General features: G+C 41.8%; 1 protein-coding gene across 6 annotated transcripts in view; it reads right to left on the bottom strand.

The window, feature by feature from the left end:
• Positions 1–26,821, bottom strand: part of RAD51B (RAD51 paralog B) — a 713,264-nt gene that overhangs the window by 225,488 nt on the left and 460,955 nt on the right. For 5 of the 6 annotated variants that reach the window (XM_078853308.1, XM_078853310.1, XM_078853309.1 and 2 more), the window contains one exon: positions 723–847. The exons of the other annotated variant lie outside the window; for it this stretch is intronic. In XM_078853308.1, coding sequence (XP_078709434.1) covers positions 723–847 — 125 coding nt within the window. The remainder of the gene's footprint in view (positions 1–722; positions 848–26,821) is intronic. 6 annotated transcript variants of the gene reach the window in all.

The following is a 26,821-nucleotide window of genomic DNA, read 5'->3' as shown; positions in this document are numbered from 1 at the left end:
AGTAGCAGGATCTTTGGAAAGAGTTACAGTGCGTAATAATGAAACATGCAAAACCAAGAAAGTCCAACCACACAGACATCCAAAGGGAATAAATTACATCATGACTTGTGCTGGCCTCTCAAAAAACAAACCTATTATGTCTTGAATCTCAATTTTTCATTGTTTTTTTCAAAAATGAAAAAGGTGATTTTTGCAAGCAAAAAATTCTACCGCACTTCACTGCACATCATAACATTTCTCAGCAAAAATGGAGAGTTCTCTCGCTATTGCAAAAATACTCCTGGAAAATTTTCACCGTATTTGCAGTCAAAAGCTATTACTGCAGGTGGAGATAGGAAAATTTCACTTGCAGATTGGTGCAAAAACTATAGGAGTTTCAGATAGTATACAGAGTTCAGGGCACATGGAGAACTGCCCCAAAGATCACTGAGTGGGAAGGTTCTCAAAGGACAACCCTCCATCTCCAGAACATCAGGTATCAAGTCACATAGAAAACGACATCCCTGCTCCAGAACACACAGTATCAGAGCACTCAAGGAATGGCCCCTATCCAAAAGAACATGGTGCCAATGCACTCCATAAACCATAACCCCAAGCATAAGGGGCCAGCGTTCTCACAGAGCCCTCTCTGAGCCAGCTCACAGTGAGCCCATCCCCTAGAGCACAGGTTATGAGGCTCTGAGCACTCAATTTTTACTGTTTTTTCCTGATAAGTTCCTCACCTGTCTTGTGTGCAAGTCATGATACTGTAGTATGAGCCTGGTGTTGACGCTGTGACTCCATGTGTTCCCCAGTGCTGCTGTCACATAGCTGGGTTCCCTGTCCTTGCTCCCAGATGTTCCTGAAACTAAAAACAATACAACTTCTGAGTTCAGTGTGTCATGCCTGCACCAAGGATGTGTTTCACTGAGGAATCTTTGCCATGTGTGTCAGCTCATTCCACAAACTAAGCATTTATATGAATGCTTGGCTTACACTTTCAGTTGCAGGAACTCTCCACTTTTTCTTAAGCATTCCCTATCTTGTAGGCATGGGTCTGCTGTAAGTCCTCCTCTTGCAGAGTACTACCATGGACTATCATTATATCGCAAAGCAGAGTCTAACTTCCAATGCATATTACCATGCTTTTCTAAGTACCTGGTGTTGCACCATGCAGGAGAAGCACTTTCAGGTACTGGGAAAGAAATTTGAGAACAATATCGAGATCCAAAATTCTGTTTATTATGTGTTCATCAGAACAGAACCATGCTCATTCTCTTGCTCACCCCTCAACCCACTTTTCTCTTTAAGCCTATTGCTTCCATGCAGTTCCATCTTCTGGAGGTCTGGAGACAAGGGAGAGGGCCAGGAAAGAGAAGTTATTAAAAGAAATCATGAAGGAGGAGTTTTATGGGGCATAACTGTGGAGCCAGGAAAGAGATCAGTCATGCCTCTGATCTCAAAGTTAAACTCGACCCCACACTACTAGAAATTTCACAGATTCTGTAAAACTTGAGTTAATATCAGATGTCTCCAAAAACTGAGCCAAATCCAGCCTCAGATACCAGTAATACTAATGAAGTTAATGGAGTTACATCTGGGATGAAACTGCCCCCTCCCCCCGCCTAATTGGAAGTTAGATTTTGGAATCTTTCATTTGTGTGAACTCTGTACAAGCCTTGGGGAAAATGCGTTCAGCATACTCTGCGCTGGTCAGCTATGATGACACAGGGGAAGGCATTTCTAATAATGCAGCGTGACCTGGCTTGCTAACCTACCATTTCACTTGATTTTTCTAATCCTAAAATAGGAGACCGATCCATCTATAATGCTGGCAGAAGCCCTAGCTCTTTTTCTTTTGAATACCACATGTTCCATACAAGATGGAGAGATAGATGGTTGATCTGTTTTTACTCCAAGTGGTACCTCAACAAAAGAAAAATAGGGAGAAATAGGAGAGAATTCAGAGAAATGCAACAAAAATGATTAAAGGGGGTAGGAAGAGACTGATGTATGAGTAGAGAGGTGAATTTCTGAGATAGTACAAGAGAGTATAACTAAGAGTATTGGACTGAGGATGAGTAAAAAGGAAAATTATATTGAATGTCAGGAAACTTCCTGACAGATTTATTACACGGTGGAAGAGTTTCCCAAGGACACCATGAAATCCTGATCACTTGAGCCAATTAAAACAAGACTGAGCAAAACTCTGGAGAATATACTGTAGGGAGAAATCCTACCCTTGCCATCAGGCCACATTATCAAAGTCTTTTCTTTCTTCAGCTTCTAGGCTGGTATAAACAAAGAGTTAAAACCTTCTTAGCGTTTAAAGGTGTTCGCAAGCATGGAGCAGGAAGAGCTACTTCACGTGGCCATGCAGCATGACATATTTCAAACTGGGAAACAGAAGTTGGACTGAGAAAAAAGAGGGGGTTCTTTACTTGCTCTCCACCCAAGAGTCCAGAATAGCTGGATGCTTCTGTTAAAACGATCAACAGTGAAATAGTTAATGTGGACACTGAATTTGTAACCAGTAGGGTTCTGAAAAAATACCTCACTGAGGTGAAAAGGGAAGTTCATACCTCAACTAGAACTACTGTTTCAGGCTGTCTGTAGACTTAGGACCAGAGCCATCAGCACTTTCACATGTGGAAGGCTTTCTTCACAACTATATAGGACAGAAATATTGTTGTTGGTTTTTTTTTAATTTAGAACTTGTGCTTTGGAAAAATTGGTGAGGCCACCAGAAAAGTATTAATAAAGAGTAATTGCCAGTAACTTGTATAGTTGCCAGTAAGGTTGGTAACTTGCAAATGATGGTAAATATATAGTGTTTGTCATGCACTAAGCACACTCTGAGCCAGAAAGATATGGAGTCCATCCTAGCTAATCCACGCTCCATGTAAATCAATGGCATAAGTTGATACGCTATTGATATCGGGGGTTTTGAATCAGACTCTAAAACATTTGAAACCACACATGAAATTTATAACATTTCTTATCAAAGGTAGTGCTTAAGTATGAACTTATACTCTGTGTTACTTTGAATTACTTCTTTCATTGTATCCAAACGCTACACCTTATTCCCACATGCAAGCACTTTTCCAGAACATTATGTGATCTGGTTTGAAGACAATCCACACTAGCACTATCCTGCTCTGAGGATCGCTTTTCTTTATGTTGATACATGTCAAGCTTTCACATGGATAAATACCTCCAGAAGCAGCAGCAGCAACAGCAAATGGGAAGTTGCAATGTCAGGAATGCTGTTCGGTTAGTCTAACCAATCTGTATTGAAAAGGCAGATGTGCTGAAAATAACTCCCAGCTATGCCACTCACTGATCCTTCTGGTGACACCGAGCAAGTTATTTACTGCAATTCATTAAGGTTTGCAAAGTGCTCAGACTCGACATCATTGGACAGAACACTCTATATTAGGCCAAAATGTATTACATTATTATTAGAACAGACTTGATGAGAATGAGAGTAAAAGGAGGGAGCCTTAAGATTTTCCAGCCCACTCATAGCCATGTGGCATAAAGTGGAGGCCTACATCCAAACTGTATTGTCCTTTTTTTTTTTTTTTAATCACAGCTAGAAATGGGCAAGGATCACAAAGTAAAGGTGGGGGTCACATGTGAGTTTTAGATTGGCCTGTTAGAGTGCAAGGGGCTACCCATGAAGTTCAGAGATGAACCCTCCAAAATTCTGTGCCTCTGATATTAGCCCTTATTTGATAGACCATCTTGACATTTCAATGTAGACAGGAAGGCTGAGCTGGGCAATGAAATAGTTAAATGTCTAGGGTCTGAGTTGAGGAGAAAACACACCGTTACTCTTCCTGATCCTGCATTTCTTGCAGATCCAAAACTCCCACTGATGCCAACAGGAATTCTGAAGGTGCAAGGAGGGCAGGACCAGGCTCACGGCAGTTTAAAAGAAGGCAGGCAAGTTAATTGCTGTAGCCTCTTCATTTTTTAAAGGAAAAATGCTGTTGTACCAGGCTGTGTCAGCACCTGTCAGGAAGAAGACTGTTTGTGTGACCCACTTTCCAGCAAATCTTCTTCCATGAAGTTATTCAAATTTATGACTCTGGTGCAAAATGGTTATTAAAGCTGGAGCAAATTTACAGTGCAGAACTTTTACAGGGTGAAAAGGAATGCTTTGCAGAAAAGGTTTCCATTTTAAAGAGATACTGTAGGTCTGCTGCAGACTTATATATTAGGCAACAAACAAGAGGAAAAACTAGCAAGTGGGGAACTTTGCAGGAAAGTTCAAGGATGGTGAGAATAGATATTCTTTCCCCTCCTCCCTGTACCAAACACCAGAAGACAGCAGATGTTTCAGAGGCAGGAAAGAGGAAATGGAAGGAAAATGGATTAAAATTAAAATGCACTGTTAAAAAAATTCGTATCTTTTCTATTATCTCAAAAGCTATTTGATCATTAATGAGCTCATGAAAGGAGGTGAACAAATGTTACTATGTTCATAAAAACATCCCTTCCCTGCACTCTCTGCCTCTCCCTCCCATTTCTAGTAGTTTCATATCTGCAGATTTTTTGTACCAGATCACCCTGCAGCTGGGCTCAAAGACAGCAACAAGCTCATAAACAAGAGACACGTAATAGAACACAGGTTGCCATTTGGACTCAAGGTTACTGATTCCAATCCAGGTCAAGTTCCTGTCTATTGGCTGATCAGTAAAGTATATGAAATGAGTTGGAGGTCTCAGTCCATATCACAAAATCCCATTGGCAACTGGCACTAATTGACCACCTTGTTCGCAACATCAACAGGAAGGCCAAGGACTGAATGAGAATAAAGAATGTTCTATCTTCTCCTCCACAAAAGATGGTCCCTCTGGTCAGGAGTAACATTGACAAGGGGCTGTAACTGTTTTGGAGTACAAGTGCATGGTAGGCCAATTTCTGTCCACAGAAAAACTGGCTGGGTCACACTTGACTGCTGCCACAAATGAAAGTAAAGCCTTCTGTGGCTAAAGTCAAATACAAAGTTAATGGCTTTCCACAGCCAGAGGAAAAACTAAAGAAAGGAATAAATTCAATGTGCAATCCAAAATGCTACTTCCAGCAAGAAGATGAGCCATGTACAGCTGAAATAAGATGAGGCTTTGTTGTCCTAAAAAGTGTCAGTTGTGCATGCATCAGTCTTCATGCAATGACACCTGGTGCTAGTTATAACCCAAGCCCAAGATGTACTTAGGAGTTTTGCTTTTTCTATCAACTAAACTAAAAAAAAAAAACCAAACCCACAAGCATCTCTCACTTCCCTACACAACAGGTATATGTTGCAGACTGGTGTAACTTGGCATGGTTTGTGAAATCACCCTCCCAAACCCTCAGCAACTGGGTTTAAAATATTTCCCCACCATACATGGCAAGGGGTCTACACACAACATCACACTGAAGTAAACAGAGGAAAATGGTCTCCAAAGTAGTCAACTCTGTCATCTTTCAGCAACAACATGTTCACTAAAAATAAAAACTTTGAAAAGCACAGAGAAAATATTTATAAATGAATTAATATTCTGAGCTCAACAAAAAGGGCATGTTCTTAAATAAGAATGAAAGTACTTTCCCTCTGTGCTCAGACAGTGTGGGTTTCTCAGGGCAGGAGCTGTGGTTCATTGGCAGAGCATAGAAAGACCACTGCTCTTCACCTGTACTTTACTTAGCCTGGCTTTTTTGAGCAGGTCTCTAATGACACCAGAAGAAGCTATCACCCCCGCAGTTTGACCCTATTCAAAAAGTATAGGTATAAAAATATCTAATGGTGGAAAAACCCATTACCCAATAAAAAGCCACAGGACAAACTTCTATATGAAGTCACTAACCACAGTGCCCTTCTACCACCCACTTCCCGTCCTCTGCCATTTTAAGCTCTTTCCTTTGCAGTATGTTCATTAGTCAGGACAGGAGCTTGACTGCCTTGCCGTTCAGTCGTGATGATCTCATTCTCTGAGTTGGCTGGCCAAGGTGCATTCCGTACCCTTTATGTGACATACCCTCCTCTGCCAGTCCACACGGAACTAATAGGCAGTGGGTGGGAGGCAAAGACGGACAAACTCACGTGCCAGCCCTGTAAGCATAAATCACAAACACAACAATAAAAAAACCTACCCTTTTCACCATTTAAAATTACTTACACAGGGCAAAACACTGTGGGAGGTACACAAGGGCACTATCAAGATCTAAGTAATTGCCAAGCATGAAATGCTGATGCCTTATGAAAAATATAGAGGCAAATGTTATCCTTCATTATGCCCTATTAGAGTCAATGGGTTATACAGCTGTAGGGAAGGGCAGAATGTGGCTCAGTTTTTTTGATGGGGAGATCGAGAGTACAACATATTTTCTGTATTTTTCACCATTTGTTCTTTTATTATTAAGGACATTTTCATGAAAACTGGATGTTTGTTGTTGCAAGTTAAGTTTGGCCATGAAAATAACTGGTGAGAAACATGCACCTTCTTACTAAATACATTTTCTCCCTGTGAGTGCGCAAGTCAGACCTGCCAACTTTACTGACAAAAGCAAGCGAGTTTGAGAGCGGGTCAGAAAGAAATTTTTTCTGCAGAAAATTTCTGCTTTTCATTGAGAACTAAACATTTTGCAGCCAGAAGTTTTCAGCTTTTGGCTGAAAACATTTTGGTTTCCAGGATTTCAGGTTTTTGATGAAAAGTCAACATTTTCCACAGGAAGCAGACACTTTGCAGAAAGTTCTATTCAAAACCCGTTTCAAGGAAAAAATGTTGAGCAGCCCAAATTATCAGGCATCTTAGCACCGCAGAAGCTACACAGCTACAGGAGAGTGTGCTGCAGTCTATTCTACCTAATGTATTGTCAAGAGAAAGAAAATTGTCAGCTATGTTCCAGTTGCAGAATGTTTACTACTGATGATAATGAAGGGAACAAGACAAAGCTGGATTCCTATATCCTGGGTGGCATTTGCAGTGCCAGTCCAAGTCATCTGGGATCACAGAGAGAGAGTAAGTGACTCTAATGTCATTTTTACACTCTATTTTATTCTCATTTATTTTTTTGTATTGTGGCAGCTCCTAGAGTCCTCAGCTACATTGTGCAAGGCACTGTACAAAACATATAATAAAAAGATGGTTCCTGCCCCCCCCCGACTTTACAGTCACTGTCGTGAGTATGGCTATGTCCACACTACGAGCTAGGGGTGCTGATTTCCCTGCTCGTGTACACATACTCATGCTAACTCTCAAAGAGCTGGCATGAGTATGAAACTAGCAGTGTAGCCATGGTAGCACTGGTAGTGGCAGTGGAAGCGGAAGCACAGCTGAACCTGAGTACAAATCTGCCTGAAAATGGTGGACACGTACTCGGCATGGCCTCTGGTGGTACTACCCATGTTACCACGGCAACATTGCCATTTATACTCACGCTAGCTTGATGAGAGCTAGTGCAAGTACGTGTACACCAGAAAGGGAATTCACACCCCTAGCTCATAGTGTAGACATTGCCCTTTACTGAGGTTTCAGACTCTGTCTGCTCTTGCTGATTATTGCCCACCTAAAGTCATAATCCTCTTTAAAGAACAAGAAAAGAGAAGCAAATAAGTGATAGGCCAGCAGAATTGTTTATGAGTAGAATATATTTCAATATTTTCTATAAGACATCTGGAGATCTTTAGAAATAAGTTGGGACCTCCATTCAGTATCAGGATGTGGGATGGGTCTTCCAGAGAATAAGACAAATGCGGTTTTGTTGTTAATTTCATGCTTCTCGATGCTGGCCAGCATGTCCATTATCATCAATATGTTTTGAATTAGGGAATCTCAACTCCTGGCATCAATGAGTTCATGTTGATTCCATTTTATTCTGAAAGTCAGTGAAAGAGCAAATGCTCAAGCCAGTACTGAGGCTCCTGTCTGCTGACTTAAAAATGGAATTGACGTTAAGAAACAAGAGAATCCAGCTGGTCTGACTTCTTGCCAGACAATCCACCAGCCCTGAACAAAATGGTCAGCTCTCAGGAGCTCTGTGGAGGAGGAAAGACAACTGGTGGTTTACAGCACCTGAAACAGGCCCAGATCTGGGGAGTGCAGAGAGTCATGATCCTAGGAAGCTGATGGTTTCTTTTCACCACTTCAAACCTTTTGCTTCTGTAGTTTGGCAATAAATCACAAACTGATCAGCTTCCAGCACGCCAATATTCCCATATTTCTAATGGATGCTTGCAATCAGAAGTACTTGGGAAGGTGATGTGGTGAAGGTGAGTACAAGAGGACACAGTAGAGTGGTCACAAATGGATTCCTCCCTATAACCAAGGATAAACTGTTTACACACTAACTCACCCTCCCTCCTGGCCTTTCTATGAATAGGCTTGAGAAATTCTCTTTTTTTTTCTACTATTCCACTGATTTGCAACATATCTCCTCAATGACCACTGCTGATCCTCCCACACTGTAACTTTTTCCGTCCTTTTCTTTGTTGCTGCCCAGATCTTCCTGACATCATCCTGCCCCCTACAAAACAACCCCCCTCTCCTGTCCCATCATTTAACCCTGTCTTTCCAATAGCAAATCATTCTAGCAGCAAAAACATTTCCCAAGTGTGCACACTCTTCAGAAAGAGTCAGAATTTTGTCTTGTTTACACATATCCAGGGCACACAGGTCCAAAATGATCCTTGTCCAAGCAGGGCATTTGGCAACACTAAGGCCCTGTGAACTGGAGAATGCTTTTAATTATCATCTAATCAATCATACTACAAATTACTTATTTTTTTTAAATCCCCCCCACCGCCCCCGAGGGAAGTGGATAGATCATGATAATAATCAGAGTGCACATAGGGGTGAGAGCACAGAATGCTAGAATTAATGTTTTCATGTCCCTTAAAGCTAGAATAAAGAAGGGAGATTTAGTACTGCTCTGTCAAGACAACTGCAAGCTCCCTGGCACAGTGTCTTGAAGAACCGCAGTGTACAGCATTTTATTTTTCCATGCTGATTAATCTCAGCTGCTCAACTGTGTCAACCTCTGCTAGCGCTTACCTGTCATCTGGATGCCCCTCTTCTAAACTTCCCAAGCTAAAACCAAAAGAGCCTGCTGCAACTCTCCCCCCTGACAAGGAAAAAAAGCAGCTTGAAATTTGGAAGCCTATGTGTCTATTGTCCCAGTAAAGTGGAAAAGAAGGAGAGATGGCCAAAATCAAAACCTCGCCCGGGGGGGAATTGGAAAAAGAGGGAGAGAGATACATTTTGAAATAGCAGTAACCTTAAGGAGTCCTACAGGATGCTGCTCACTACTCCATGGGCATCTCATGAAGCCACAGTATAGGATTTACGATAACTCCTAGATTTATATTTTTCATGAATTATATCCTGGTGAAAAGGTGATGGTTTGGGAACCCTAGAGTCCAAAGTCCTCTGTTTATCCACAGAACTGGTACAGCGCAGACAGTGGCAGTGCAAACTTCCCATGCATCAAGCTGCCATTGAAACTCAAGTTTCATATGAAAGGCTGTGAGTGGAGTCCAGTCTCCATTGTATGTGGAATCCTTGGCTTCTCTGTCAAGATGCCCTACAAGAGGACCAATTAGTGCCAACCGCGATAAGGATTTCTGACCCGGCCATCTGTCTCCTTGGGAGCAGACTGAGACTTCGTCAACTCATTTAACATAGGGTAACAAAAAGTCATCAGCTAGTACAATTTCTGATTATTGTTAACTGAGCTGGAGTTGAATCTGCAATTTAAATCATCCATTCACCCCAAATTTGGGAATATTTCAGCACTGTTCTACCTTTGTAATTACTTTCAAATCTCAATGAGCAACAATTTGTGATAGCCTAAGTTGAAACATTCTCTAATAAAACACAACACTACTCTTAACAACAAAGGCTCAATTATTTTAAAAGACAAGCGTAAATTGCACATGAAAGATGTGCAGTTCTCTATGCAAAGCAGGCAAAGTGCCTCTTTGTGCATTATGACCTCACACACACCTCAGAAAGTGCAGCCCTAAATGTTTTCAGAACTACCCACATAATTCAGAATTAGAACAATTACTGCTGGGCTTAAATAATCACAGATCAGAATGAACTGTAAAGTTTGGAACAATATCCAAACTCTTCCCAAAATAAGGGTTGATTTGACCTGGAGTTTCTCTCTAGTCCATACCCTGAAAGTAGGAGTAAGCCAGACATTTTGGGTCCAGAGTAGTATGCTTGCAAATTAGGAGGTCTTCACCTTTGGAATTTGGAATCTTTCAATAATAACCATCACAAAAACTATATTAAGAGAATGTTATGGTTGCACAATTAGGAACTTAAAAATTAGGAAACATTAAAGGGAAGGTTACATGTGTCATCTTAAATATGCCCCTTGTGTGTATGCAGAATGATACTTTTTTTGAGAAATAAAGACTAACATCAACCTTAATTGTAGAATTTACTATCTTTTGAGTATTTAATCCTGAACATAAATATTCTCAACACAGTTTTTGACAGAATGTCCTAGGTTTAAAAAAATGACAGAAAAAATTCAAAATGCAGAACTATTTGTTTAGGCACTACATTAATGCCCTAGCCCATGCATTGTATGAGGTCTGAAGGAAGGAACCTGCAAACCTTGGCAGCTGGGCAGTTTTTATCTTATGGGATACACATTAAGGGACGCAATGAGTCCCTGCAGAACTTTGTCTCATTCACTGAGCACCCTAACTAAATTTTTTATTGCATAGCTATGTAGTCACACATATATCGCCTCCTTTAGCTGCATACTTTACAAGATCAGTAAGAAAACACTGCAAAATGTATTACATATGTACAGACTATAATGACTCGTGGGCCTTAATTCACTCATTTACAAAGCAGAATGTGTATTTTTTCAAAAGAAAGATGAAGAAGGATGGCCTTATAGTTAAGATAGACTGGGACTAAGGGGTTCTGGACTCAATTCCTATCACAGACTTGCCAGGAGAACTTGAACAAATCACCTCATCTCTCTGTGACTTAGGTCCCCATCTATAAAATGGGGATCATAGTACTGCCTTTTCCCATCCTGTCTTGTTTGTATAGACTGCAAGCTGGTCAGTGCAGGGGTGGTCTCTTACTATATGTACAACACCTAGCACAATGGAGTCTTGATCTTGGCAGGGGGCACTAGGCATTATAAAAACAGTCATTCTCAAAAACAGATTAATCACTTTTATCTCAAACCTACCACATAAATTCATCTTTGGACAGAGCCTAAGCGTGGAAATTTTCAACCTGAAAAGGTGAGTGTTTCACTGACTGACCACAGAGAGCTAGAATGAAAACGCTGATATGGCCTTAATTTCCATTCCGGTTATAATGAAAAATATCCCAGGGCATGGCAAGTATTTAACTGCACTCTGCAGCATACACCAAAGAAAGACCCATGGCTGCTCGGAAGAGAGCAATTCGTCTCAGTATGAACCCAAACTGCTCATTTGACTGCACTGAACTCCTCTCCTGAGGTGTATTATTTTTTAAAAGTCAGTGAAATAAAAAGTTACAAAATGTCACTTTTAAAACTTGAATCATAGAAGGGCTGAAGCCCCAAGAGGTCAGTCTGAGCCAGAAAAACTCCCCCACCCCCAAACAGAAGAGGGGAGGAGGCAGAGAGAGGGAGAGAGAGCCAGAGAGTAAAGAATTGCTGGTTTCAAATAGCAACATTGTCCAAAGGGGTGAAAGGGAACAGATGGCCATAGAGAATGCAGCCTCAAAGCTCTGAAGAAAAGGGCTATATTGACAGATCTTGCTGTTTCCCATTCAAGCATGAACACTCTGGCATGGAGAGTTAAGACGATACAAGGAACGACCTCTGTTCCCAGCAACTCGCTATGGGCAACTGGCCTCTGAAGCTCTCTGAGAAAAACAACACGAGAGAGGGGGAGACAGACAAACAGATATGGCAACAAGCCCAGGTTTCAGCCACAAGAAAAAAAAATCCAAGAAACAAAAAACAAACAAAAAACCCCAGAAGGACTAGAAACAGCTGCCTTTTCCTGGCTCCAGTGCAGAGCATTAGAAGAAACATTTCCAGCTTTTCTCATCTTCCTTTTCAGAGCAAGATTTTTTGGAGAGGTCAGCTTCAAGCTGCTGGTCTTTGCCCTGATTCGAGGTGAAAAAAAGGACAGATCAGAACTTGTTTTGCTCAATGAAACCTGCTTCCTTTAATCACAAGGCCCTCCCCTCCAGCTAATTTACAGCAACTTTATAAATATTTAAGTGCAAAGCAATAATGTTAATGCTTAAGTCTTGCATGCAAAAATGATGGAAAATTTCAAGTAGTGGCTCCCACACTAAGTGTAACTGCATCCCTTGCTCAGCGAGTGGAATTTGCTTTCATAGCACTCAGCAATTGCGCCATCATATAAAAAAGCAGAGTTACACTCACTGTGGGAAACATAGCTAATAATGTCCTGTCCTTTGTATGTGGAAATTCTTAATTACAATATTGCACCAGCAGTTGCTTTCATTTAATGACATTGCACATTTAATATTAGAGAGTGACTTGAGCTGGGAAATTCAGCTCACATCCACACCAAAAATTCAGAGAGAGGCTTAAGCCATGAAGTTTAAATCCATATGCAGACTTGAACTTCCCCAAAGTTTGAGGGGGGTGTAGGGTGGATCTGGATTTCTAATATGAACTTCTCTCTAATTTATATAACATCTGATATTTTTCAAAGCAGTGTATAAATATTAACCAATAAATCCTCATGATTGACTCCTGAGGCAGGGAAGTAAGTAAGCATCATCCCAATTTAAATTTCCTTCTTTGCAATAATAAATAAAGTGAAAAGATAATAGAGAAATTATGGGTGATCATATACCAAATGTCACAGCAAAGGACTGCAAGTGCTGCACAAATCACTTATCCTGTCTCTCCAGCTGTGAAATGGGAATTATAATATTTACTATACATTAAAGGGGTGTGGAAAGGGATACTTCAATAAAGTATATAAAGCACTTTGAGATCCTTGGTTGTACAGCAATATAGAAAACCAAATTATTGTTTAAATTATGTTTGTCTGCAGGCTATCTGCACAGTGCTACATTCACTTTGCTAGAAGTGATAGATTGATCAGTTACTAATGTGTGACTCTGAATAGATGTTATTTGGTAAAACCGTCAAACATTAAAAGTAAAAATATATGTTATTTAGATTAAATCAAACAAAATCCAATCAATTTTTTAATCATTAGTTTCTTTAGAATGCAACGTCCAAGAGCATGATTATTAAATGATCATTTCAAATACTGACTGGCTAAGTATGAATAGTTGATCAGTTAATTTGCCAGCCTTCCCTGTGGTTCTCTGGGTAATGGATGTATTCAATAGCTCTCATTGTTTTATTTTGGTTGTGTGTTTGTGTCTTTGTTTTACTCATGCTGATGCGGAGACCAACGTTCACAAATTGGATCTGTCTTTCAAATGTCAGGACAGGTGGCTCCCCGGTATATTCCCACACATTCCAAGTATTTTTAAATGTTCCACATCTGTTGTCTAAAACAATTTAAGTTCTCTGCAAGAACCGTGGGAGATAAAAATGTAAGATATATATAACATGTTAAATGACCTCTTACGCCACACATGAGTTCTCTGTCATTTCCACAAGAAGACAGATATCATAAAAGAGCTCACGCATCATTTATTATGCTGTATGGTTACTGAAAATTCCTACAGAGCAGCAGACAGCATAGGTCACCTTATGACAATGATCATATATATATCGATGATCCCTGTCATAAGATGACTTTTTATGTTGTCTGCTTCTCTTTTGAAATTTTTAGAAATTTATATATGCTATACAAAGTGCTTTACAAACTTTACTGACTGAACAAACTACTGTATGTGTAAGTATCTACATGTTCTGGGTGAGATTTTTCAAAGATACTCAGTGTTGGTCTAACTCTGTCCCCATTAAAGTCAATGGTAACACACACACACACACCCCTTCACTCACCAAGAGTACCAGGTCTATTTGAACTGCTAGCCTAATAGGAGGAGATGGAACACAACTGCCCAAGCTGGATCTGGGCTAAAGTGTGAGGGCTAACACTTCTACCCATGTAAACAGTGTCAGAAGTGATCAGGACCTTGGTTTTATGGCTCACTAGAGAAAGCTTCTCCTCCAATACCACTGTTTTATGGGTTCAGTACAGATTCAGAGGGAAGAGTGCCATCATTTACAATAACCAACACCTTTTCCTGCAGTACACTGGATTTTCCATGAAGGGCTCCCAACCAAGTACTTTACCAGTCTGACAACCTACTTAGCTTGTGAGATCTGACATCCAGTTCTATGATGGATTAGCAACACTAAGATTATGTCTGTGGTTATGCAATATGGACAGACATTTCAAACAAACATTCTAACTATTTTTATAACACAGAATCATGCAACTTATGTGCTACACGGAAACATTATCTTGGGGTTCTGGGTGAGTGACCCAAGCTTGGCTCACAGGGTTTGTCTACACAGCAAGTTACTGCACAGCAAACTAGGGTGTGACTCTACAGCGCACTATGTTGCTGTGCAGAAACTCACCAGGTGGACACTGCTACAGCACACAAAGTCCTGGGATTTTCATTGTGCTGAAGCAGCGTTAAGCCGCACTCTGGGAATTTCACTGCACTGCAACAGGGTCCACACAGGATGCTGCTGCACAGAAAGCTAGTGCAGAGCTTCCAAGCTATTAAAGACTCAAGGGCCACTAAAAGTCACATGCACAATTACTTTCAAATATATTCAACTGCTATTTGTTCACATTTTGTTCTACACAGTAGTTTACCAGCCTTAAATAATTTTTTGAGGGAAAATATAGTACATTCAAAGGAACTCAAACTGTGGGTTCCAGTCAAGCTCCTGCTACTAAAATCTTGGACATGCGAGTATATTTTCCAGACCTTTGAACTGTAATTGTAATTTTTTAAAGATATACTTAGATAAAACTTAGTATCTTTTCATGGGAGAAAACATCCTTCTGACTCCTCTGCTGTATAAATTAATATGAGGAAAGTCATGGAGTGTTTTTCAGAATCTGTATGTGCATGATTTGTGTATATACAATATTAATGAACTGATGCAGGATTTAAACAGACACTGGCGAGAATGCTAGGCCTTCAAACTGACCTACGTTCATTATAGTACAATCTGCAACATTTTATACACATACTTGTTATTTCTTTAGATCTGTGTTTGTATAGCACCCAGCACAACGGTGCCCAAATCCTGATTTTCAGGCCTTTTGGTGCTACCAGAATATAAATATTTTCTGTTATATATTGGGCATGTCTATGTACTGAAGAGAAGATTTTTTTAGATTGGCTGATGTGCACGGATCACAGCAGAGAGTGCTTGCAGGCAACAGTATGCTAAATTAATTTCTGTTGACATATTTCTGTAAATTGCAACCATGTCAGATGTAGCAAAAGGTAACCCTGGACCTGACATGCCTTTCCATGGGTGATTCCCTTGTAAGGGCTGGAAACCTGCAGAATTTCAGACATCCCCTTCTCCTGAAGTTTCCACTACTGCAGAAATAGCAGTGGGTTTAAGCCATCAATCCTGAGGCTCTCAGGGCTGCTGCCAGAGGCAGGAGGCCCTGAACTTCCACACTGCTCTTCCAGCACCCAAGGAAGCACAGCTCAGAGGAAACCACTTTACCAATTACTTCACTGCCACTCACTACCCTTGCAGGTGGGAGCATTCGCAGTATAAAGAGGGAACATGGATAAAGGCTCAATTCTCCAACCTTTACAACAGATGAACAGCAGTTACCTACATGTAGCTGTAGATTCAGCCTGTGGGGCTGCAGCGACTCAGACTGAGTTGCCCTGTGTGTTGGGTGTGGGAACAATAACAGAATGTCCAAAAAGGACTTCTGGGGATTCAAGCAGAAGAGGAGGGTAAGCCATAGAGTGTGTACTACCCCAGTCTAGATCCACTGAGTTCTGCTACACTCTGTTCAGAGGCAGAGGGGGACATGAGGGAGCTGTTGGTTAAGAATGAGATAAGTACCCATTTTACAAGAAAGGTGTGTTTTTTGTGGGGGTTGTCACAATACCTAGGAAAGAACATGCAGGTTGTTTGAAAAGTTCTGGCTTGAAAAATCCTTTTAAAATATTGTATTTTGTCATTCTCCTCTACACCCCCAAAACTGGTGCTTTTGAAGTAGTCCCAGCTCTGAGCAAACTCTCGCTAACCAAATGTTGATTTTTCCTTAAAAACAGAAAACCCTCACAACCATGCAACCAAAACAGACTCTTTTTTTAAAAAGGAAAAATCAACATTTGGTTAGAGAGAGTTTGCTCAGAGCTGGGCTTATTATACTCTCAGTCTGTTTTAGATGACTGGGCAAACAAAGGTTAGTGGATAAAAAGGACTGTCTGTGCAGCTATCAGAGAACATCACACATTTGTAATATTTTGGCAGTCATAGAATCATAGAATCATAGAATCATAGAATATCAGGGTTGGAAGGGACCCCAGAAGGTCATCTAGTCCAACCCCCTGCTCAAAGCAGGACCAATTCCCAGTTAAATCATCCCAGCCAGGGCTTTGTCAAGCCTGACCTTAAAAACCTCTAAGGAAGGAGATTCTACCACCTCCCTAGGTAACGCATTCCAGTGTTTCACCACCCTCTTAGTGAAAAAGTTTTTCCTAATATCCAATCTAAACCTCCCCCACTGCAACTTGAGACCATTACTCCTCGTTCTGTCATCTGCTACCATTGAGAACAGTCTAGAGCCATCCTCTTTGGAACCCCCTTTCAGGTAGTTGAAAGCAGCTATCAAATCCCCCCTCATTCTTCTCTTCTGCAGGCTAAACAATCCCAGCTCCCTCAGCCTCTCCTCATAACTCATGTGTTCCAGTCCCCTAATCATTTTTGTTGCCCTTCGCTGGACTCTCTCCAATTTATCCACATCCTTCTTGAAGTGTGGGGCCCAAAACTGGACACAGTACTCCAGATGAGGCCTCACCAATGTCGAATAGAGGGGAACGATCACGTCCCTCGATCTGCTCGCTATGCCCCTACTTATACATCCCAAAATGCCATTGGCCTTCTTGGCAACAAGGGCACACTGCTGACTCATATCCAGCTTCTCGTCCACTGTCACCCCTAGGTCCTTTTCCGCAGAACTGCTGCCTAGCCATTCAGTCCCTAGTCTGTAGCTGTGCATTGGGTTCTTCCGTCCTAAGTGCAGGACCCTGCACTTATCCTTATTGAACCTCATCAGATTCCTTTTGGCCCAATCTTCCAATTGGTCTAGGTCCTTCTGTATCCTATCCCTCCCCTCCAGCGTATCTACCACTCCTCCCAGTTTAGTATCATCCGCAAATTTGCTGAGAGTGCAATCCACACCATCCTCCAGATCATTTATGAAGATATTGAATAAAACCGGCCCCAGGACCGACCCTTGGGGCACTCCACTTGATACCGGCTGCCAACTAGACATGGAGCCATTGATCACTACCCGTTGAGCCCGACAATCTAGCCAGCTTTCTACCCACCTTATAGTGCATTCATCCAGCCCATACTTCCTTAACTTGCTGACAAGAATACTGTGGGAGACCGTGTCAAAAGCTTTGCTAAAGTCAAGAAACAATACATCCACTGCTTTCCCTTCATCCACAGAACCAGTAATCTCATCATAAAAGGCGATTAGATTAGTCAGGCATGACCTTCCCTTGGTGAATCCATGCTGGCTGTTCCTGATCACTTTCCTCTCATGCAAGTGCTTCAGGATTGATTCTTTGAGGACCTGCTCCATGATTTTTCCAGGGACTGAGGTGAGGCTGACTGGCCTGTAGTTCCCAGGATCTTCCTTCTTCCCTTTTTTAAAGATTGGCACTACATTAGCCTTTTTCCAGTCATCCGGGACTTCCCCGGTTCGCCACGAGTTTTCAAAGATAATGGCCAGTGGCTCTGCAATCACAGCCGCCAGTTCCTTCAGCACTCTCGGATGCAACTCGTCCGGCCCCATGGACTTGTGCATGTCCAGCTTTTCTAAATAGTCCCTAACCGCCTCTATCTCCACAGAGGGCTGGCCATCTCTTCCGCATTTTGTGATGCCCAGCGCAGAAGTCTGAGAGCTGACCTTGTTAGTGAAAACAGAGGCAAAAAAAGCATTGAGTACATTAGCTTTTTCCACATCCTCTGTCACTAGGTTGCCTCCCTCATTCAGTAAGGGGCCCACACATTCCTTGGCTTTCTTCTTGTTGCCAACATACCTGAAGAAACCCTTCTTGTTACTCTTGACATCTCTGGCTAGCTGCAGCTCCAGGTGCGATTTGGCCCTCCTGATAACATTCCTACATGCCCGAGCAATATTTTTATACTCTTCCCTTTGGTCTATTCTCTCCTGGATTTTCTATGGTAACCAAGTGGATACGCTCACTTACCCCTTACCAATGATCGGCACATATTTTAAAAAACGATGAGAGGGACAGTGGGGTGTAGGTGGAAGGTCAGGTAAGTGAACATTTGTGCTCCTGTATGTCAGACAATTGGCACTATTGAGAAGCCACATCCTATTTATCCACAGGCCAGATGTGGCGCAGGCAGCTCTGAAGTGAGTTTCCTTGTGCTTGCTCTGCCAAAGATTTTGCCCCTGATCTGGGGGACATTCTCTCCGGGAGGTGAGATGTTATGCAGTTTCTAGGCTTAGCTCAGTTCCTGGAGCTGGCAAATGTGACATGCTGTATGTGACGCTTTTGTGAGGATTCCGTCTTAAAGCTTGCGAAGGGTGAGACTCTGAAATTCTGAGATCTGTTCTCATGTTATTAGGGACTACATTTTAACAGAGGGTGTGAGGAGGAGAGTCCCAGAGGTACAAGGCTAGTACTATTATTTTAAAGTCCCCAATCCTGTATTTAAAAAAAATAGCCCTCTGTAGACAGGCTGTAAGAATGTGAATGTTCCTCTGCTTCTCAGGCATAGCAGAACTTTCTACCATGAGGGTAAATCTCATCTGTGCAGGAGACAGAGCTTTCCAGGAGGCGAGTCCAAGACTGTGAAACAACTCATACAAGAACTAAGGACCTTCACAAACCTCATCACCTTCTGCACCAAGTGGAAGGAGCATTTCTCTAACAAGAACAGAGAAAAGTGTACATTTAAAACACAAAATAAAACACCACACTCCACCCACAATTCTCCTCCGGGGAAAGGGTGAGAGAGAGAATGAACCACACATGACAGACGTTAGTCACTTTGTTTAATTGCATTCAGATACATCCAGATGCTATGCAATGAGGATGGGATGGGATGGGATGGGATAGGAAGCCTATCAAATAGAATCAAATCATAGAATATCAGCACTACCATAGTCTAAGGGAGTTTTTGCACTGAGCTCATCTGTGAGGATTGAATCTGTGACCTTTGATACAAAAAGTGGCCTCTACTAATTAAGCTAAAGAATCATAGAATCATAGAATATCAGGGTTGGAAAAGACCTCAGGAGGTCATCTAGTCCAATCCCCTGCTCAAAGCAGGACCAATCCCCAACTAAATCATCCCAGCCAGGGCTTTGTCAAGCCTGACCTTACAAACCTCAAAGGAAGGAGATTCCACCACCTCCCTAGGTAACGCATTTCAGTGCTTCACCACCCTCCTAGTGAAAAAGTTTTTCCTAATATCCAACCTAAATCTCCCCCACTGCAACTTGAGACCATTACTCCTTGTTCTGTCAAATCAAACTAACCTATCTGGAAGCTATGGAGTGTGTTGAAAAGTGTTTGGTTTAGGTAAATGAAGGGTGACAACTGAGGCTGCCAGGAAACATTGCATTATGCCATTCTAACCTAGAGCAATTGCAATGTGAGGCCCTTGACAACATAATACACTGTTTTATTATACTACTCCAAGAATTAGAATGGCTACTTGGCCACCCCTGATTTCAGTAGTACCCTGAAAAGGTTGTTGCTTAAGTTGCTGTTGTCCAGGACCATTTCCTAATAGCATGACATGCCTCTATCTTTACAATACTGATATTCTACATATTCCTGGTAAGGTTTCAAGAGCAGAAAACAGAGTTGACAAGCTGAGCTGTATATGTGATAGCCTGAGGCAACTAAAGTAGGGAGTTCTCCAGAATGAGATGATGGCCAGAAGTGTAATCACGGACTGCTGGTGTAATATGGGGCATTCTACTCATTGGAGAAAGCAGCATCTCACTCACCCCCAAATGCTTAGTAGAAGCACAGTGACCTCATTATTCTTTCTTGGCATGAATAACACCATCTGACTTCTTGTTTCTACAAAGGAGCACTGTGGCCAAGCTCATGTTGTGTGCTGTGCCTAAACAGTAACACAATGGCAAGAACACATATTAGACATGGTCAGAATGGGTAACTTCAGTGCGCCGGTACTGCTATACTACCTTTGTAGCTATCTGACCTGCCTTATGCAGTACGTTCTGCAAAAACACTCAACATTCTTCTGGCCAGAACTGTATAATGAAATAACTTGAGCAAAAAAGGGAGTGGCGCAGTCCAGTGGAATCCCAAGTATGCTTTCCAAGTGGACCTCATGGCATGGCACTGAGCCAATTAAATGAGAAAGTACTTGAGAAAAATCACAGATAAAAAGTAGAACTCTAATATTTACTCCATTGGCATAAAGCCAACTGAGGGATAAAGGTAATACCAACTTCAGATGTATGAGCAAAGTATTACTATGGATGAGGGATATATCTTAGTTTTCCCTTTGAGGGACCCGATTTCAAATCTTGCCCTGATCAAAGCTCTCAAAAAAGCTATTAAAATTGACAGTTACATTTAACAGCTGTGAGGTGGCTTAGGTGAGATGAGTTTGGGGTTTCAGACTGCTTCCTGGAGGCATATGTCCACATTGCAAAAACTACCACCACGCATAGCTTCGTGTTGGCAGTCTCAACAAAGAGGCCAAGGTTTGAATTCTTCCAGTCTTACACTTCTCTGCCTCTGTTTGCCCTCCTATCTTTTATCTGTCTTGTCTATTGTCTCTTATGATGTGTTTGCACAGTGCCTGGCACAATGGTGCCCTAGTATCAGTTGGAACTATTAGTCATTACTGTTAAACAAATAACAATAATATAAAGTTAGATCAGAGCATTAAGATAGTTGTGGGAATATCAGTAACACCAGAATGATGGCAGCAGCAACAGGCCTGGAAGGAAAGACCGACATCCCATTGGAAGGATTTATTTTTTCAGTCTGCTAGGGCCTAAGTATTTCCGATCTGTCATTCATTTACCTTGTGAATTGAAGAGAGCGTGCAGCATGTGACTATACTCGCTGGAACTCAGTCCTGGAACAATGGCTGTAACCCACAGCCACTGGTGAAGTGTTCTTCATTTGTTCATTGGGAGTTTCAGTCATGTAGCTAAAGAGGGCTTTAAAAAGTGCTTTCTCCTCCTTGATTGTAATGTGTCAAAGTATCAGAAAATGGTATAAACCCATCACTTCCTTTTATCAAGGGCCACATTTTGGCCCCAAACTCCCCCTCCCCAAGTTTCTCCTAGCCTCCTTCTCAACCAACTCTCTCACCTCTTCTCAGCCATATATAGAGTGACCAGATAGCAAGTGTGAAAAATCGGGACAGGGGGTGGGGAGTAATAGGAGCCCATATAAAAAACCAACCCAAATATCAGGACTGTCCCTATAAAATCGGGACATCTGGTCACTCTAGCCATATAGGCCTGGGCATAAGGAATCTGATGAAACTGGAGTCAAATTGAGTTCTTGGAGAACCACGTGGAAGAGGTCTCAGGGGAACCCCAACAAGCCTCAACTGGGAAGCTCTCATTTTAATCTTCACTGCTCATCTGAAGCATTTAACTAGACCCCCCACTCCCCCCCATCTTCCTGATTTCTGCAAGTGTCTTTGGGTTTCTCACCAGCATCATCACAGAGTATCAGGCAGGTGGCAGATAGCTTTTCTCCCTCTTCAACAGACCTGCTCTCTTTCCCTGCTGTCCCCAGTTCTATACATCACTGTCTGATGGCAGCGCAAAAGAAGAGCCTGCTAGGGAAGGAGAGAGGAATCAGCTAGTCCACAGCACCCAGTGGCAGTATTAGGATGTCCCTGAGGTTGTCAACCAACTACCAGAAGAGATGTGCCATGGGAAGGGAAAGGGAGAGAGATGCCCATTGGCCTGCTGGGAAAGTATGAGCGGCAGTGTTGTGGTGGAACTGCTTTCTGAAGATGCTGGGTAAAGGGGACAGGTACTTACCATCTGGCCCTAGAAGACCTGGAAATTATAATAAAGAAACTGGATTTGGTGATGCTTTAGACAGCACATGGAAGAAAACATACCATTTCCTATAGGCTTTGACCATGCAAATTTGATTGTATGTTGGAGCTCAGATTTTTGATGGTCCAGAGTAGGCCAGTTTGTGTTCAAGCCCCTCCCAGACATGAAAGGGAATGTGCCTGTCTACAACACCTCTCTTGGTAACAGAGCAAGGCAGAGAGACGCCATCTTTAAAGTGACTGGGGTCCTATGCAGGAGCCAACTGCTCCTAACGAGACCCAAAGAAACAGCTGTCAACTATAAAATGACACTACCTGTAGAAGGAAAGAATGTGAGAGTGGCCTCGTGGCAAAGTCGTAGCTACAGCACAGCAACGTACCAAGGAGAGCCTTGCAGAGGGAATTTTTGAACATCCAAACTGTTCACCCTCTTTGGCATTTCCTCATTCATAGAGATCATTTGAGCAGCGCCACCTCTGTCTTCAGCAGGCAGAACAGAACCTGGCTCCACAAGAATGGCAAAAAGTCCAACATGGCACAGCTGGTAGCTTCTGCTCTGGAAAAAGCTACGGTTTAACTGGCATGCAGACCGAATGGTCTGTTAACCTAGAGATGCAGATGCTTTCCTCTCTAGGTTTGGCTCACATTCATTATTAGGGATTAGCAAAATGTGGTGTCTGATCAAGCAAGTTAACAAAACAAAGACAGATGGCAATGCAGTATCTCTGCAGTTTATTTATTGCAATGCAGTCATTACATACTTCTCCACTGCACTCCCTCCGACTATAGCTTCCCCAGGGAAGATTTCTCCCACAGTGCAGTCAGTTCCACACCACATAGAGATACAAACGTGTAATATAAAGTATACTCTAATCGCTACAACTACTGTAATTCTAAATTAAAGTAAATTCATTAATTTCTAAGGTACCTTAAATACAATTGTAAAAATTAGCCATTAAATTGGAAGCTGCCATCTTGACAGTCTTAGGCCCAGACTGAGAAAATTGCTACCTGGCATAGTGCCTACTGCTGTGAATAACCTCATTAACTACAGAGGGACTATTCATGGGAGAAAGCATTATGTGTGGTAGTAATTATTTCCGGAATTAGTCCCTTATGCTGGAAGCAGGGACTTTCCAGGTGTCTGGTTCTATTGGAACAATTTACCTAGGGACGTGGTGGATTCTCTGTTGCTTGAAATCTTTAAAACAAGACTGGATTTTTTTCTAAAAAGATGCTATAGTTCAGCCAGAAGTTACAAGCCCAATACAGAAATTACTGGGTGAGGTTCTATGGCCTGTATTAGGCAGGTCAGACGAGATGATCACAATGGTCCATTCTGGCCTTAAAATCTGGTAATCTACTTCTCACTGAAGACTAGTCTCTGGACCAATTTGTAAAAATATTAAAAGAGTCACATATAGGATTGAAAAATTGGTTTTGCAAATGATCTGTATGAAATATCCACCGGGCCACATTTTGGGATCATGGATAAACAAATACACAATGCTAAATTCTGTCCTCACTCACATCCCTAACAATGGTAAAATTTAGCCTATAATACTGAAGTTAGCATAAAGCTATAGCTAGATAACTAGTTCACTATTAACTTTCACAGTTGCATATTCAAGAAATGATGCAACTATGGAAATAAACAGCAGAATCACTGAAGAGATTAAAATGCTAATCACTTTTAACTTGTCTTTTAAAACAACAAAAGCCCAAAGGAAATCAAGCACAATTTACAACTAAAGTTACAATTTCAAACTATCAAAAGTCGGAAAATATAATTCTTACCTTGCTTACTCGGCACAGGTGGGATGTTTTGGATTACAAATTATGATGTTAAATGTATCCTTACAATACAATGGTCCCATTTCTGCCCTCAGACAGACATGCATACACAGTTATCAGAGTGCAACAGGAGTCGTGGGGATATATTAGTGTAGCGATTCTCAACCTGTGGGCCGGGACCCCAAAGTGGGTTGCGATCCCATTTTAATGGGGTCGCTAGGGCTTATAAGGATAAGGCCTTTTCCTGTAGCCACATTAAGGCCTAAGGCCTTTGTCTGCAGCCATATTAGGAGAGCAGCAGCCATGAGCTAAGAAGCAAAAAGTCACATACTCACATTCCATCTAAATGACATTAAAACAATGTAATATCAGGCTGTTAAGAAGGTTCCTGTCCTAATAGCACCCACCATCACCAGATAAAGAAACAGATCTTAAGGTGGTTAAAGAAAACTTAGTTTGATAGCATCCTGTCTGGCAAGAAATCACTTATCAATAGTTGAGGTTGTAAAATCCCCATTTCTTTATTGTTTTGTCTAAATGGTCCCCACTTCTCTATTGTTTGTCTGAATGGTCTCTGTCTGCTTCTTTCATTGTTTGTGTCTGTTACATAATTAATTTTGCTAGGTGTAAATCAATTGAAGTGGTGGGGTAGGATTGGTTACAGAATTTTGTTACAATATATTAGGATTGGTTAGTAAATATTTAGTAAAATGATTGGTTAAGGTACAACTAAGCAGGACTCAAGTTTCACTGTATAAATTGCGGTCCAAAAGGAAGTTCTTGGGAACCAACTCCAGGACACAGGCACACAGCCCCAAGATCAGAGCTGCCAGACCTCAACATCCTGCCAAGCACACCGTGCAGAAGCTGGAGTCCCCCGATGGCCTGATCCTGACTGGCCGGCAGGGAAAAGTTCATTTGCTTTATTGGGAGTGGTGAGCATTTTATGCATAACGTGTGCATCCTGTTTTGGTAATTGTTAATAAATAGAGGTTAAGTAGGATATTACTGTGTAAGGCTTATTCACTGGTAAAAGATGCTGCAAACCCGCAGAAGGTTATGCCCTGAGCCCTAGGAACGAGGTAAGAGTGGGTGCCCCTAGAGTGTGCGAGTAACAGAGAATTTTGTGCAGGTAACAGGCTGGCTTAGACTTGCTAGGGCCCAGGGCCAAAGCCAAAACCTGAGCCCCACCACTGGGGACTTCAGCACTAGGCAACAGGGCTCAGGTTTCAGCTACATGCAGACAGCTGAAAGGAAGTTTATGGCTCCTTTGGTGCCATCAGTAACAGCATGGATTACACTGTCCCCCCACCCCCAGCTCTGAAATAACTTGGGGTCCTCCTAAACATTGCAGAATCTGAGGCCATTGTTTTCCTCAACCCCAAAACCAAAGATGATTCTCTCTCCCCCCAACAAAAAAACTTCACAACAACCAGAAAACCTTTGTAGCAAAATATTTTATGGTCACACAAAATACACCCAAAGGGACAGAGGGACCACAAGCAACCCAACATTTCCCTCCCTAACGCCCCTCCAATGGACCCCAAGAGGGGTTTTTCCCTGACTACAGTAGATTAACTCCTGTTGCAATGTCATCACCTAATAAATTATCACAAACTTTGGCCTTTAACAATGGGTGGAACACAGCAGCTGTTTAGCAGTCCACAGTAACACTACCACCTTTCCTCTACGTTTATACTGTGCCAGCATAACAGGGGCTCCAGGCATTGTTTTAAAACAAATAATAATTAGCAATAGGACAGGGAATGAAGAACATTGTATCTCACTGAAACTGGTAGGGGAAGTAAAGAAGTCAGTATGTAATTACCTCAGTGGGAATTTGGCCACAACACCAGGATTAACACACTTTTTTTTTTTTTTTTTAAGTACCATGGGATCTTTAATGACCATATGTGGTTAGGACTGCTTGGGTTTTAAATCTCATTTGAAAGACAGAAGAACTAACAGTTATATTTTCTGGGAGTCTCTCTGCAGCAGCTACGTGACTAGGCACACACAAAACATCCTCCCTTCAGGTCCATAATATTTCTTCCTATTGTAAAAAGAACAGGAGTACTTGTGGTAACTTAGAGACTAACAAATTTGTTTGAGCATAAGCTTTCGTGGGCTACAGCCCACTTCATCAGATGCATAGAATGGAACATATAGTAAGAAGATATATATACATACAGAGAACATGAAAAGGTGGAAGTTGCCATACCAACTCTAAGAGGCTAGTTAATTAAGATGAGCTAATATCAGCAGGGGAAAAAAAAACTTTTGTAGTGATAACCAAGATGGCCCATTTCAGACAGTTGACAAGAAGCTGTGAGAATACTTAACATGGGAAAATAGATTCAATTTGTGTAATGACCCAGCCACTCCCAGTCTCTATTCAAGCCCAAGTTGTCTTTGGGACACCATGCAGCCCTGCAGAATTAGGACAGAGCAATCTCTGTGCTCACCTGAGCACTGGGACTGAAATTGTGCATGGAATTTATGCCAGCAATGCAAAAGGAGTGGAGAAAGCTATTTATGCCTTGGCCTTTTACTGCACACCCATGTATGGCCCAGGCAGAACACAACCCACAATGATTGAACCATGATGGACCCATGTGTTATAGTTAATTAGTCAACTGGGGATTTTTGTCTCTTTCTACCCCAACCGGTTATTCGTTCCAGACCGAGAGACCTTTTTTCCCTCACCAAATTTAAACTCTTAAGAACATTTGAAATCATACCATTTGTCATATCACTTTTGATTCTAAACTGGCATAACTATCACTGGCCA

Source organism: Lepidochelys kempii, chromosome 6, assembly GCF_965140285.1.
Source record: "Lepidochelys kempii isolate rLepKem1 chromosome 6, rLepKem1.hap1, whole genome shotgun sequence".
NCBI lineage: Eukaryota > Metazoa > Chordata > Testudines > Cheloniidae > Lepidochelys > Lepidochelys kempii.
Note: the sequence above shows the minus strand (reverse complement) of the source record. Positions and strands in the feature narration are given on the sequence as shown.